Genomic DNA, 16,524 nt, shown 5'->3' with positions numbered 1-16,524 from the left:
GCTTCCCTTGAAACTATGGCAGAAAGACAGCTTGAAAAGCCAGAAACAAGAAGGTGGAAAAACAAATAAACTTCCCACCATCAAGATGTGCTGTCATGTGCAGAGAGGACCACAGAGCTGGAGGAGGGGTGCCTCTGGGGGGGTGTGGGGGCAGCAGGAGGACATCCAACCACCTCCTCTTATTTAACCAAGGCACTGAGCGCTCCAGTCCTGCTCACCTACTTTAAACATGGGGTTGAGGGGGCTTGTGTAAGATCGAGACTCCACAGAGAGGTTGACTGCAAAGGTGAAAAATACACGTGGCTCTGCAAAGCAGTCAGTGAGAAAAGAAGCTATGCAGGGGGCTGGCCCCGTCCTGATTAGAGTGTGATTTAGAGTAAAGTACTTTTGGATCTCAGGTTACTGAGTTCCTAACTGACAGCTCTGATAGTCCTAGATTTGCCCACTTCCCTCCTACTCACTTTCCCAGCTACGTGACCAGGATAACCCTAAGGCTGCTGCCTTCCCAGCACTTTCTATACCACCTTTCTTTGCAGACTCACTACGCGATGACCCCTCAACTACTCATAATGCTTCACTTGCAAAAGACAGAAGTCTCTGTGCTTGATTTATTTATTTTAGGTGAATAAGGTAAGCATGTCATTTAGAGTATCAAGAACAAGAACACTTTACCTAAAATTTTAAATAGGTAAGACTAAAAAAACAATGAAAATTCTAGGAGATTAAAAAAAGAGAACCCTCACATATCATTTACAATAATTAGTACGAATCGTACAATTTTAAGCATTTTATTTGGGGTGAGGACACACTCTGTGGTCTTGGTGAAACAGGCAGTGCCAGGAACTGAACCAGGAACTTGTTCCTGCAAGGAATGTTTCCTCCCACTCAAAGCACATTACTAGTCCAGAGCAATATATATATATATATATATATGTATATATATGTATATATACATGTATATGCACACATATTTAAACATATATACTTTCAAATATATAAACACATGGATATAATCTCAAATATATAGTATATGAATATATATCAACTGATATGAATATATAAAGCAAAAAAACATATTTTCCTTTTCTCAACTTACAGGAAAAAATATGGAACAGTTAATAGCTATCTGGTGAGTTAAAGATACTTTAATACCTGGCAAGCTACCTGCGGCGTATTTGAAATGCAAAAAATACAAAAAACAGTAACAAGTCTCACAATGGAGGTACCTGATTGAGCAAATCAGTGAACAACGGAATGACAGTGCTACTATATAGAGAGAATTATTTTATAGTAATAATCTACATATACTATGTAGTAAAGATATGTATCTTAAAAAATGAGACAAGACACACACAAAGATGAGCAATGGAATAAGAGACTAATACTTTAGTTTCATATTCTTGTCAGGTAGTTATGGCCCACAATTAATGATTTTAGGTCCCATTTGAAATTTACCAGTCAGTAAACAAAGCCAAGATACAAAAGTACAATAAAGTATTCATTGATTCATCCATTCAATGTTTACTAGATCTATCTGGAGAAATATGTCCATTCCTTTCACCAGTTTGCCTGAATAGCTGATTAAAGCTGAGAGAAAAAAGACCCTTTTATTTTTTTTTGCTTTTTGGGTCACACCTGGCGATGCACAGGGGTTACTCCTGGTTCTGCACTCAGGAATTACTCCTGGCGGTGCTCTGGGGACCATATGGGATGCTGGGAATCGAACCCTGGTCGGCTGCATGCAAGACAAATGCCCTACCCGCTGTGTTATCGCTCCAGCCCCCCAAAGACCATTTTAGAACCTACCTGTAGTTGAAGTGCATTATTGCCTGTAGAGCATTTCCTCCACCAGTTGAAATGTCTCCTTCAAAACCTGGCAGGAGTGGTATCACAACATATACCCGGTATCTCTTGTTTTCCCTGCAAAAGTCAGATGCATAGCTATTCACTAAAATAAAAGATATATGGCAGTTTAAAGTGACAGCCAAGCAGTTCAACATGGACTTTGAGACTGAAGGAATTGTCTGCTTCAAGCATTCTATCACATTTCTTGGTTTGTGGGTGCCATGGGTTGGAGGACCAAAGCTATTATTTGGGTAACAGTTCATGAAAACTTAAAATACAAATTAAACTTGCCAGTAGAATGACAATTGTACCCCTGTCTCTAGAGCACATTCCTTCATTTTCTTTGCAAGAAAGAACTGCTTAGATCCCAGGAAGACTGGGCATTGAAGGTTTAACAAATTTTTGAAAAAAAAAACAGCATTTTCTTCAGGGATTGGAGTATGGGGGGAGTGGTCTCCTAAAAATGCTAAGGAGGCCCAAGGGCTCCTCCCATAGATTCTTGGCCAGCCAGGTTGATGGTTCACTGTGAGAGCCCAAAGATGCAGTGCTGAAATTACCTTGGCCACCCCAGCAATGTACTGGCAGTGCTCAGGGACCTTGTGGCGCTAAAGATCTAGCTGGGGTTAGCCACCTACACTATCTCTCTAGTCCACAAATACAGTATCTTAAGAGTTTATGTATAACAGGTTGTATCCACTAGTGCTTAGCTTAGATAGCTAACCATTGTTTAATTCTGCATCCCTGCAGTCTAGACTTCGGGGGCAAAAAGACACACTGGGCCCAGTATATTTCCAATGCAGAAATAACCTCTGTTAATATTTTTAATTTAGGTCTGAAAATTGTCATTCAGGTGAAACATCCTGGCTTCTATGAGGACTCTTAATGAGTCAGGCTGAGTTTTCAATTCTCTGCAAATAACACTGTATTTCTCATCTCAATCTTCCAGCTGATTGAGTCTCAAAATGAAAAGCCTTTGCATTGCCTTTGGTAGTCAGTGATGCAACAAAGAAGTGCAGATTCTTACCTTGATCTGCATTCAGAAGTTAAGAAATTATGAGAATATGCTCGACTATTAGGAAGTACATCTAATTGCTCTTCTCCATTTATAAGAAATATGGGGAGAAGGGAAAGGTTGGAAATGACTGCCTGTGGGCAAGGAATTGCATCCTTTTTTTGAGGGTCTATATTCATACAACGGTACTGCATTGGTTAATTTTTAAATATATCCTATTATAATTTTAATATATATTTTAATATATCCTAATATATTAAATATATTTAATATATTTAAATATATTAAATCTTCTATGGGCTGGAGTGATAGCACAGCGGGTAGGGCATTTGCCTTGCGCATGGCTGACCCAGGTTCAATTCCTCCATCCCTCTCGGAGAGCCCGGCAAGATACTGAGAATATCCCACCCGCACAGCAGAGCCTGGCAAGCTACCCGTGGCATATTCGATATGCCAAAAACAGTAACAAGTCTCACAATGGAGATGTTACTAGTGCCTGCTCAAGCAAATCGATGCACAATGGGAGGACAGTGCTACAACAATCTCTATAAAGTTCATTCTCTTCCTAATACCCCCCACTATGTAAATATTATCACTACTCTCTGAAAAGTTTATTTCTGATATTTCTGAATTCCAATGAAGGCAGCATGTTATATAGAACATGAGTTTGGGGACAGAGATGCCTGAGTGCGTGCATGCATGCAAGCCAACGGAATTAAGTGTGGCTGTCTATGTGCTTAACAGCAGAACTCAGACACAGGAATTTGGAGAAGACTGCTGTAATGACATGGATTAATCACTAGATGGCGAACACAGTTTGAGTTGGGGGGGAAAAATCACATAAGAAGTGAAAAGTATTTTCTCTGCTCGATAAGGGTAAAAGGCCCACATTAATATATGGTAAAGGAAACTGTGGAAAAGAAGAATGATTATGAAAGACATTTTTCTACAGTAAATGCTGTATTTTGTCTTTCAATAGTTTTTTTAGGGGGTTACCACTGGCAGTACTGGGACCTGGGTTTGCTAGATCAGAGATCAAACTCAGGTTTCCACGTATACGAGGCATGTGTTCTAATCCTCTCCACCTTCATATTCAATATTTTAAATGGACACTGATATATTGACACCTGGCCTCAATGGCTTTCCTAGAAGCAGCTTCAGTGTGATGCCCCCAGTGCCACTCTCAAGGGTAAGGGAGGAGTGCCCCATGCTCAGGCTCAACTCCCTACTAAGGAACGCTGGCTTCTCTGTCCTCCGAGCCTGACTGTCTTCTCCAGTTCCACTGGGCTAGAGTTCTACCTCTTTCTCCAGAGTAATTAACTGGCTCCTGCCAGGGTCATCCTGGACTTTCCCATCCAAACCAGCTGAACTTCTACTCCTGAGGTCTAATGCACATGGCTGGGGCGGGGGTTGGGGGCGTCTACTCAACACTCTTCTTCACATAATTATGTCTGCTTCACATAATAGTAACGCACACACTGGTTGCCTAGGCAATGTGGGAAGCTCTTCAGAAACACAAAACAGAACCTTGCATGCTTGTACTCAGTGCCATTTGCTCAGGAGGATGGGATTAAGTTGGAAGAATGTTTCTGGAAAGCTGTTGGTAGAAAAGAGGCTAAGGTTCATGGGGTATTGTATGCTAAATTAAATTATACCTTATTTGAATTGTACCTTATTTGAACATACTTACCATATTTTTATGGTAAAATATATCAACGCCAAAATGTTCATTTTAGCCACTTTTTTTTTTCATTTTAAACACTTTCAAATGTACCATTCATGGTATTAATTACACTAACATGATGTAAAAGTATCCTAAGATGTAATTTCAAAACATTTCTTCACCACAAACAAAAATCAATAATTAAATAACTCCTGACATTTCACTTAGGAAATATCATCAAGATTCATTCATATCAGGGGTGGGACTGATAGTTCAGTGGAGAGGTGCTCGCCTTACATTCACTGGTCCGAGTTCAGTCCCAAGCAGCACATAGAGTCCCTCAAGCTGCCAGAAATGATCCCTGAGTGCAGTCAGAAGTGATAACTGCGTACCATTCATTATCAAAATAAAGTAAAAGATTTATCCATGTCATAGCCTGTGTCAGAATTTTCTTCCTTCTTAGGAAGAATAATATTTCCTATATGCATACTATGTATTTTATTTATCCAATTATCTGCCAAAGGGCATGTTGGGTGTTTATTTCAGCTAGAGTGAATAATGAATATTGGTATACAGTATCTGTTTGGGATGCATACATAGAAAAACAACTCCAAGATCACATAGTGATTTTTATCTTAAACTTTTTGGCAAAACTGCAAATAAATAAGTTTTAATGGCTATAGTATGACATTTAAAAAGTAGATTATATGATAAAAAGTTTTACTTTTACTCTCTTGTCCTTCATCTCATTTTTCTTCTCTATTACTTGTCTCTTCAAAGCTCCTATAGAAATAGACTGTGACATGTATAAGCTTAGGTATATTCTTTTCTTCTATAAAAAATGTTTAAAATACTTTTATTATTTTATCATATACCAGGGTATCTTGCAATTCCTTAAACACAATGATAGTTGCTGTGACATTATTTAAAAATAGATTTAACACATTTTATTATATTTAATAAATAAAATATTAAATTTTAATATCTTTGTTCTCCTTCTTGTAGAACCTGACAAGCTACCAAGAGTCTATTGCCCACACAGGAAAGCCTTGCAAGCTCCCCATGGCGTATTCATACCCCAAATACAGTAAAAGATATACACATACCTCTCAGAGATATACACATATTCTTGGCAAGCTACCGAGAGTATTCTGCCCGCACGGCAGAGCCTGGGAAACTACCGGTTACATAATAGATATGCCAGAAACAGTAACAATGAGTCTCAGTCCCTTGGCCTTGAAAGAACCTCCAGTCGTTGGGAAAGATGAGTAAGGAGAGGCTGCTAAAATCTTGGGGCTGAGTGTTATAGTGATGTTACTGGTGCCCGCTCAAGTAAATCAATAAACAATGGGATGACAGTGACACAGTGATTATATTTAATATTTCACATGGAAACACATATAATAATATTTAAGCATGTTCTTGTTTTAAATCTAGGAGTACTGCCACTTATTCGACATTGATTAAGCTTATTGAATTGGGCATGAACTCCACATTACTTAAAAAATTTTTTTTAATGTTTTAATTGAATATCCATGAGATAGACCATTACAAAACTGTTCATAATTGGGTTTCAGTCATACAATCACTCAATCCTCCCACACCTGAGCCTCCCTTTATGGGAGGCACTTTCTTTCTTGCTCTCTCTCTCTCTCTCTCTCTCTCTCTCGCTCGCTCTCTCTCCTTTTCCTTCTGTGTATTATGGTTTGTAATGCAGGTGATAAGAGGTCATGGTGTTTGTTCAGGGCATTTGTATTTTTATCGGGACAGGAAGGCTGAAGTAGCTTTTCAATTGGGGGGCCACTTTGGGGTGTGGATGTGACTGCCGAGGCTTCTGGAAGTACAGAGAGGTGGGGGGAGGTAGCCCATCCTGACCCAGAGTAAACCTGGAGATTTCAGTCACAAAACCCACATACCCAAATTTTCAGCAGAGTATATCTTGGTGAGGCCCGTCCTGAGACGGTGGAGTTGGGCCAGAGATATGGCAGCGATTTCAGATTGTGAAAGCAGCTTCTGGGGTCTCTGCTTGGTTGGGCACCAGGTCTTCCCGCCCCCCTCCAATTTACCCCAATCTGTTCAGCCATTAGTAGGTCCAAGATTAACTGTGGCTTTTGATCTCTTTTGAAATTTACTTATGGGTCTCTCAAATAAGGCCAATAAATGGAATTGTATAGCTGAGCTGGAGGTGGTTTGTGGGCATGGCTCCCACACACCTAACTTTTGGCCATTTAATTTCTTGGTAAACTTGGCCCCAAGTTGTTGGGGTCTGACCAAAGGCACAGTGGCAATTTTGGGATATCAGGAAACCTGAAGACACCATCAGGCTGCTGATGCACTCGCCCCACAGGTACAGGTTGAACTGCTGGTGGCAACATACCCTCAAGCATGTTCTTTAAAGATATATATTCAAGCTATTTCTAATTTTTATATTTCATAATAAGTATGTGCTATGTATGCTGATCCAAACAAGTCATTGGTTTGTCACTTTTGTTAGAAAAATTGTAGAGGTGTTGCTGGTGTTGATCAAGTGTTCAAATATTTGTTCATAGAAGATGTACCTTACTTGGGGCTGGAGAGATAGTACCATAGGTGGGGCTCTTGCCTTGCATGCTTTGCAAGACACATACATAGTGCATATGGCAGACTTGGGTTCAATCCCCAGCATACCATATTGTCCCCTGATTCCTGCAAGGAGTGATTCCCAAGTGCAGAGGCATGAGTAAGCCCTGAGCACAGATAGATGTGGTCCAAAAGCAAAGAGAGAGGGAGAGGGAGTGAGAGAGAGGAAGGGAGGGAGAGAGAAAGAGAGAGAGAGAAAGAAAGAGAAACGGAAGGGAAAACTTTAGAATATATTATCCTTATGTATTGCAGAAGCAATACTTCAAAATGGAGAAGTGACACATAGGATACTGAAATCTTATCTAGTCAGAAAAACATTCCTGCAAATTTAATTTTCAGGAACCTGAACATTTACATAAAGTTTTGCATTCCTGGGACACCATAAATCCATAAATTACATATCAGGTATTTGATTTTTTTTTATTTTTTTTTTGCTTTTTGGGTCACACCCAGCGATGCTCAGGGGTTACTCCTGGCTTTGCACTCAGGAACTACTCCTGGCGGTGCTTGGGGGACCATATGGGATGCCGGGGATCGAACCCGGGTCGGCCGCGTGCAAGGCAAACGCCCTACCCGCTGTGCTATCGCTCCGGCCCCAGGTATTTGATTTTTGATGCGCAAACACGACTTGGGTTTTCACTGCTACAGAAAAAGAGGTTGGGGGTTTCAAACCACTACACTGTGAGTAAGTTTAAGTCAATGATGAAAATACTATACACCAGTCTGGCCAGTGTCCATTCTTGATCCAAAACACAAAAGACAAGCAGGCAGCTGCTGAGGATTCTATTCTGAAGTACTGCATCCTTTTAACATGGGTGTTGCATGTGAGAGCAATCATTTAGGGCAAGGATTTGAGCAGAATTACTGATGATCTTAAAAGCAAGATAAGAGCAAGCAGGCACTGAGCCATTACACAGGCAATCGCTCCATCCACTTAAGTTCAGAACGATTTGATCAAATCGCAATCTCAGGCTTTCTGTTAAAAATAAGTTTTTCCTTTAAAACTCACAAACTTGTCTTAGCAGTACTATGTATGGCAGCTAAAAATTGGAAATAAATGTTCAGTAATGGGGAAATGCTTAACTAAATTATCCTACTGCCACTCAATAGATAGATCACTTTTTTTCAATACAAAAAAATGACTAGCAAAATCCTTCTGGTACAATGTGAAAATGGCTCAAGTAAAGTTACTACTGCAATTACAGATATGGCCGATTGACACTGAATTGTTAAATCTTCCCCCCCCCCCCCACTCCCTGCCGCCCTCCAGCTTCCCACATCATCAATGTGGGAGTCCCACTCTTATCTGGGACAGGAGACACATATTGCTCCTGGGGGTGCATCCTCACACAGGAACCAATATACAAAGTGTCAGCATTTGAAATTTGGGAAGCTAGAGATTCCTTAAGCTGAAGGAGGAGTATAGAGGAGTAAGCAGGCTTTGGTGGAAGGACCTTATCCTTGGTCCTCAATCACAATTCCAGGGAGAATAGGACAGACCTCCTCCATCAACTTTAGGCATGGATAGGGGAACACAAGGAGACAGATTTATTTCCAGGGGAATCACAGGACAAAGCTGCATCAGGACAGCATAAGACGAGGTGAATATATCCCAAACAGAGATTCGACAACATGAGATAACATGAGATCTAAGCTGAGCCCACAGGAACTTTATAATGTGCCTGTGAGGGTGACAAGTTGGGGGTGGAAGGGACTATGGGTACACTGGTGTAGAGAAATTGACATGGTGGTGGAATCGGTATTAAAATATTGTATGCCTAAAACTCAACTATCAATAACCTTGTAAATCACAGTATTTAAATAAAGGAAAAAAGCACAATGATCTAAAAGAAGTTGAAGTCATAAGTTCCAGTAAATGGATCCCTGAGCAGACCCAAGACCAAGCAGTGCTATGGGGATTTTAGCATTCTCACAAAGATGTCATGGCAGCCAGAGAAATACAGAATATTGAATACAGACTAGCAATTAGGAGAAATTACTGAATTTGGCCGCCTGTATCAGAAAGTGAAAAAGTGAATTTTCCTTGTATTGTGTGGAAATGGGACTTGAGAGATTTGGGTGGAAGGAAATAAGTCACCATTGCAGAGAAAGTATACACAACATATTAATATGGACTAAGAGAAAATTGTAAAATAAAAGGTGACATTTTCAGGGGCAGGGAGTGTGTGGATCCTTTTAACCCCACATTTCAGTTGAATATTTCATTTTTATAATTGCCACACTGCCGCTGTGCTGAACTGCCATGGGTATAGCTCATGTCCCAGTCTTCTCTCTTGGCCCCTCCACTGCCACCCTCATCTTGGAGTGTAGGCAGAGGGGCGTAGTCTGCTCTCTCCAGAGTCTCAGGATATGCAGACAGCTTTAAAGGGGTTCCCCATACTTTTCTGGTTATTAAATGTCTTTTCTTTTTAAGAATCTGAGATTTATAGATCATATTTCATTGCCATAAACTTCAAGAGGGAGGATAAATCATTTCGTTGTAGATTTTGCAGCAGTAAATGCTGCCAGAAATGAGAGCAATGTTTGGGCCCTGTGCTTTGTACAGGTATATACCCCATTTGGGACATTTGGGATATATTTATTTGGCTGGAAATGGGCATGGACCCGTCCAGTCATTTGCAACACTCCATTTTTGTTTTGTTATTGATGAAACTTTCTAAATGCTGTATGTAAACTTTTCTCTAGTTTGCTCAACTGAAAACGGGAGTTGGTTATAATCCTTGTGAGCTCACTAGAAATTATAGATTTATCTAGGTATGATTGTATTATATGTGTGACTTTATAGGTAAGGAAAGTCTATTTTTTCATGCACGGATGCACATACTCACATAAATGTTTCTTTGGTAATCTTCTGAAAAGGGCTTCTTTTACAAGTGTGAATGTTAGCCCAGTGTGTCTGAGTCCAGCTTTCCTTTGGGATGATAGTCTTTGGCAGACAAGAACCCCAATGGCCCACAAAAAAAGATTTTACCAAACCTTTCATTAAACTGTTCACTTTATGACCCAGCTGTTTCCATTCTCATTTTTCAAAGTCTCTCTCTTCTTCTGTCTGCCAGGGCACATGCTCACACTCAAAATGATTACTGGCCTCTGCCCTGTGCTAATCTTTACATCTCACTCTTTGTGGGGATTACCATTTAAGCAATTTTTGGAACCAAATGAAAGCAATTAAGTGGTGTACATCAAAACTTCTCTTGCTATGATCTATTGGCCCAGTATAACCTCTTCTCTAGGAATTTAGAGATCTTGGAGGTTGTCCCACAAGGAAGAACTATGAAACCAACAATTGACATTATTTAATTGGAGTTTTCTCATTATCTTTATGATAACTGCAGCTAAGAGTTCTTTATGACAATGCTTCTGGAATGTACTAAATGCCTCCTTTTCAGCTCAGTACAGTTCAGGGATGTGGTAATTATAGGAAGCAGAACTTTCATTAAGCTATAGACATTTTAATCTCTTAGGCAATTACTAAAAAATAAAGTAAAACATAGATGACTTTTAAATTAAAAATGAAGGATTTCTCATAGGTTTCTGGGAGGCTTAACATCAGACCCTTTTTACTTCCCTTAAACTAAGTGAAGTTTTGTAGCTTGATATTTAAAAGCACAATTGGAAGACCCAAAGGCTGGTTTGAGCCCCATTTTCATCCATTACTAGCTGTCTGACTCAGACAAGTGACCTCATCTTTTGGATTCAGCTGCATCTGCTGTAGAATGAGGGTAATTTCGCATCCACTTAATATGGCTGATGTGAGGATTGAGAGAAACAATAAACTGTTGAAGCCCCTCAGAAGTGGAAAGATTCAAAAAACTACTTGGCAACATTATTATTCTATTACCAACCAGTGATTTCAATTAGAATGCATCAAAGGAAAATGCAGTAAACAGTATCTAAACTGAAAACAAAATGAAAACTGATCTTACAGCATGCTTCACAATACTGTTTGGTTTTTCATGTTAAAGGAGAGTGTTACCAACTCTATAAGGAGTAGTCCAAACACTGAGGAGCCCGCGGCAGGTCGCTGGCAGACCACATCTAGGCTTTAATAATGTGCCTATGGGTCCAAGGACATTATTGGACTCAGTAGTAAATCACTTGCCTTGTATGTGTGAGGCCCTGGGTTTAATTCCTGGCCTCACCACAATCTCCCCACCAAAAAATGTGTCTCACAGGACGAATAAGTGCCAGTGGTAGGAAAACATCTCTAATAAAAACACTTTGGTTGCTAACGTAAATATTAGTTCCGCAACATCTGGTTGAATGTTGTGTTTTAACCTTGCTCAAATGCACAGAGTTGGAAAGAACCTAGGTCTCTGAATCTCTGGCCCCCAGCTAATTGCAGAACCCCCACCCACCAACTGTATTTCCCATGAAGCTCTCATATGAGCAAACTTGAAGCATCATCTGGCTTGTTTTTCAGTTATGGAGAGCACCAAGAGTTTCTGCAGGTTTCAAAATTGTTAATTTTCCAATATACTGTAATATTAAAATCCAGGGGCATTAAATTAACTGCTTATTTTTATTATATTTGTAAAAATTTTTGGTGATATCTTTAAAATGCAGTCTCTTTCTGACTTTAAAAAATTAAGCAAGGCAGCAAAATCATACATAACAAGTTTCCATGAGCAAAACTGGCTTGCTCGGCATAAACCATCTATCCAGATCATCTGTTTTAATATATTTTCTGGGAGCCCGTGAATGTAGCTCGGTGGTAAAGCACAAATTGCTTATACATGGGGGGATTGATTCAAACCCCACTATCGCAAAAAAATCTTTAAAAGAAAGAAAATAAGATATACTATGTTTTCTATTTCAATCAATCTATCTGGTCTTCAACTATTTAATCAAAGCAGTTGATTTTTATACACAAATTGGGATTTCTTCTTGATTTTTGATCAGATTTTGAGCTGTGCTGGTTTCCATTTCATTGAGAGCTCGTCTCTACTCAGCACAGTGTTACTTATTAGAACAGACCTGGTGTTTCCTTCAGAGACAGCTACTCACGTTCGGCATGGGATGAATACTATCCTACGACTCTAGATCATGGATCCGGACACAGAGATTCTGCAACAGCCTGTTCCTGTAAAGAACTATGGCTGTTGATAAGGAACCAGGAGGAAAGGAGGCAAGTAGAGAAATTACTTCAGGGATTGAATGTGATGCAGGATTCCAGCACTGGCAGGATAATAAAGGCTCAACCCAATTAAGGGTGCTGGCAAATTAAAACTTCCCTTTCTCCATGGAAGAAGGACCTTCAAGGGAGCCCGTATTCTTTGCTCAGGCTGAACACTGACTGACATTTCCCTCCATCTACTTTGTGCTATAATTATTATTTTTCCATCAGCCAAAATTGTATTTGTTGCTAAACATGTAACTTCAGGAAAGTCTGTTTCAGTGGAGTGGAGAGCTAAGAAGCCAATGAAGGAAGGGAGAGGGGCAATCTTGAGTATGGCTTTTCCTGTTGCTCAATGGAAAGGAGTTCCCTGAAGGCAGCTTACAACAGGAGTTTCTTAATTTTTGCCTTTCCAAAGAATACCAGCTAGCAGATCTGAGATTACGACGTGAAACTATTTTACCATAGCACTAAACATAGATCATAATGTAAAGATGCAGAGGAGGGAAGCACAGAAAATATGTTTCTTGGATATATATGTATTATCTAAAAGTTTGAAGGCGAGATGTACCACTTTGAAAGATGTGGCTGTCAAAGAAAGTGAGACTGTTGAGAGATCAGAGCTGAATGGCACACAGTTCATTTGTAATTCTATGCTCTCCTTTCCCAATTTCAACATAAACAAGCTTGAAATTGCCAGTGTTAAATATGCTCTGTGAAGCTCCAAGGGTGAGATCATCTACAGCAGTTGCTACCTTATCATGCTCTCTGAACACGGCCCCGTCTGCTCTCAGGCACTTCATTGGATCACTTGGAAACGTTCAAACAAAAGACATTTTAAAGTTCCTTCCAGTCTTAAACTACTTTAATTTTTAAAGAAAATCAACGTACAAAAGAAAAATATTCTTTCAGACTTTGAAATATTTTAATTAATCTTACAGATACATATTAAACCTGGACTAAAGATAAATGAATAACTGGTATAGGTGCTGGGGTGAAGATTCAGACTATTCTGCTTACTAGCTAATCACAGTTCAAAGTACATGATTAGTGCCATCCCAATGAGCTCATTTGTCAAGTTACTGTATTTCTGCCACTTGTATCAATTACATTTAAAAACTTATTTTTCTTTGATCACATGTGCTGTATAGATAAATCAGACACCCCTCCATCAATGAAATATGAGTTGATAGAAAAACAATACAATTTTATAAATTCAACATAAATTGGTCCGTATAACTGGGAAATTGGCAAAGAAACAAGAAATTTGTGCTATATCTGTTTAACTTATAAATAAACTGCTCTTAGGTCATCTCAGAAATAGTTCCTCAGAAGACTTCAAAAAAATATATAAAAATGCAAAGGATAAAGGTTACCTATGGCATAGATAACGATATGACATGGGTATATATATTGCATGTGATGCAATCTTGGCTAAGTTCTGCAGTGAGCAGTGGAATATTATAAAATAAAGGTTCATGAGCCCTACGTCTAGATATTCTGACTAGGAGAGCTTCACTAAATCTAGCTCATATATTTTTGTAAAAGTCCAATGGTGATTTCTGTATGTTATAAAGGGTGAGAGCCCACATACCCCTCCTGGCTGTGTAGCTGCTGTGTAGCTCAGTGACCTCACGATGGGATGAAGACAATTTTTTGAATACTGAGTAAGCTGTCCAGTAACTTAACTAAGAGATGAGTCCATCTTAAAGAACTGATTTCCAGTGGTAATAAAGGAATCTTCCTCATCTAAGATCATGTCCATTCCCTGGAGTAAATCGGCAACCAATGACAAGTCACTGGGAGAAGGGCACAACAAAGGTTTAATCTATCTGCGCTTTTTGGGGATGACCTTGAGGGATCTTTCTTTCTTATAGGACAGGGTTTGTGTCACACCAGCTGTTCTCAGGGCTTACTCCTGATTCTGTGCTCAGGATTACTCCTAGCAGTGCAGCCACATGGAAGGCAAGTGCCTTAGCCCTGGATTCTTTCTGGCCCCAACCCTGAGGGATCTATAAGCCTAAACCTCAGTGAACTGGAGTTATATAGTATGGGTAAAGTATTGCATGGGAAATCCAAAGATTTTGGCTCAAAGCTATTTTTCTCAAATTTTTATTAGTGGTAACAACAAACTGTGCATCCTCTTAAAGATCAATTTATACCTCTAAAGATGGGAACAGCAACGGCAATCATAACAAAACCTAAATAATCTTCTTTTGAGAGTGTGAAGATTCAGTTAGTCTGTGGATATAAACTGAGTTGCAAAAATTCATAGTTTGTGTTATAAAATATTCTTACATCTAAAATTCCCCACATCTCATATAAAAATTAAGGTATCAAAGTAGCACATGGCAATGAAAGTTAAAAATATATTATAATCCCCAGATGTACTTAACTTCTATCTATATTTAATAAATTCAAAGAGAAAAATGTAAGTTTTGTGTATTTGTTTCTGTGCACAGAATTAAAATTAGCTATAAAAAGAATTAGTCCCTGATACCAAGACAATTTAGAAAGGGAAGAATAAATAGTGCTAGAAAAACTCTATATGTACATGTAAAAGTGCTGGATTCTACTTCATAACATAAAAATAATACAAGATAAATAAAAGACCAAAATTTCAGACATAAAATAATCAAATTCTTAGAATTCTTCAAACGCTAAATAGCAAATAATCCTGCCATTCCACTCTAAAATTAATGAAGACATGTCTGCATACAAACTAGCACAGCACTGAATGTATATAGCAGCATAATTCAAATAGTCAAAAGTGGAAGCAACCTAAGTATCTAACAACTGAAGAATGAATAAATAAAATGTGATATATTCAGATAATGGACTTGGTCATAAAAATGAATACATTTTATAGCATAGATGAACCTATAGCATAGATGAACCAGATTGGGACCGGGCCTCTTCCGCCCAGATTTCCCAATTTCCAGTGGCTAGGCGGTCACATCCAGAGACTGCCCCTCCCCAGCCCTCCCCCCCCCCCCAGTAATCCCATCAACGGCCAACATCCAAAGACTTAAAAGTAAGCTCCCAGAACCGAGTGGCCACTTGTTGGCTTTATAGCTTACTTCTCCCTCTGGGAGAACTAGCAGGCTACTGAGAGTTTCTTGCCCACATGGGAGAGCCTCACAAATTCCCCATGGTGTATTCATATGCCAAAACCAGTAACAATGATGGGTCTCATTCCCCTGACCCTGAAAGAGCCTCCAATGCGGCATTATTGGGATGGACAAGGAAGGAGAGGCTTCTAAAATCTCAGGGCTAGGATGAATGAAGACGTTACTGAGACCGCTCAAGAAATCTGATGATCAACGGGAAGATGATGATGATGATGATGATGATGATGATGATGATGATGATGAGATGAACCTATGTTACAGGTTCACATGCAACATGAAAGAAGTCTCCCAAAAGACCACTTAGTTTTGGATTACCTTTTTATAAACTGCCCAGACAAGGCAGATCCACAGAGAAAGAATCCAGAATCATGGTTTCCAGGCACTAAGGGGTGTGACTGAATAGTGACTGGCAACTTTTTACTTTCAGAGTAACAAAAATAGTCTCATATCAGCTAGTTCATGGTCAAACAAATCCGCATTTATATTAGAAATCACTGAATGTAGATTTTAAGTGATATGGAAATTATACCTTAATAAAATGTTATTAAAGAGGTAATCTCATGAGCTAAAGAAATAAAAGAGGGTAAAAAGAATTTAAATATAACCCATAAATATGATAACTATTTTGCTTTTATTTTTCCATGACCACAGCTCAGTATTGTCCAAAAATAAATCAAACCATAAATCTAGTGCATGGGAAAGGGGAAAAAATTACAGTGTCATGGAGGAATTCGAATTCCCTACAGAATGGACTAAAACATTCTTTACCAACAGACCCAGATTTAAAAAAATAATAACTGATGCTAACTCAACTAAAATCACACCTGCTAAGAAAAGAGAGTATTTTATATTTTTTTATTTTTATTTATTTATTTATTTTTTTGCTTTTTGGGTCACACCTGGCAATGCACAGGGGCCACTCCTGGCTCTGCACTCAGGAATCACCCCTGGCCGTACTCAGGGGACCATATGGGATGCTGGGATTTGAACCTGGGTCGGCCGAGTGCAAGGCAAACGCCCTACCCGCTGTGCTATCTCTCCAGCCCCAAGAGAGTATTTTAAAATGGGCTTTCAAAACCCTTTTTTCTGCATAATGCAAGGAACATCTGCAGTAGGA

General features: G+C 39.3%; 1 protein-coding gene across 2 annotated transcripts in view; it reads right to left on the bottom strand.

The window, feature by feature from the left end:
• Positions 1–16,524, bottom strand: part of PLD1 (phospholipase D1) — a 288,369-nt gene that overhangs the window by 54,973 nt on the left and 216,872 nt on the right. For both annotated transcript variants that reach the window (XM_055127575.1, XM_055127576.1), the window contains one exon: positions 1,807–1,920. In XM_055127575.1, coding sequence (XP_054983550.1) covers positions 1,807–1,920 — 114 coding nt within the window. The remainder of the gene's footprint in view (positions 1–1,806; positions 1,921–16,524) is intronic.

Source organism: Sorex araneus, chromosome 2, assembly GCF_027595985.1.
Source record: "Sorex araneus isolate mSorAra2 chromosome 2, mSorAra2.pri, whole genome shotgun sequence".
NCBI classification, from domain to species: Eukaryota; Metazoa; Chordata; class Mammalia; order Eulipotyphla; family Soricidae; genus Sorex; species Sorex araneus.
This window is presented reverse-complemented; position numbering and strand designations above follow the sequence as displayed.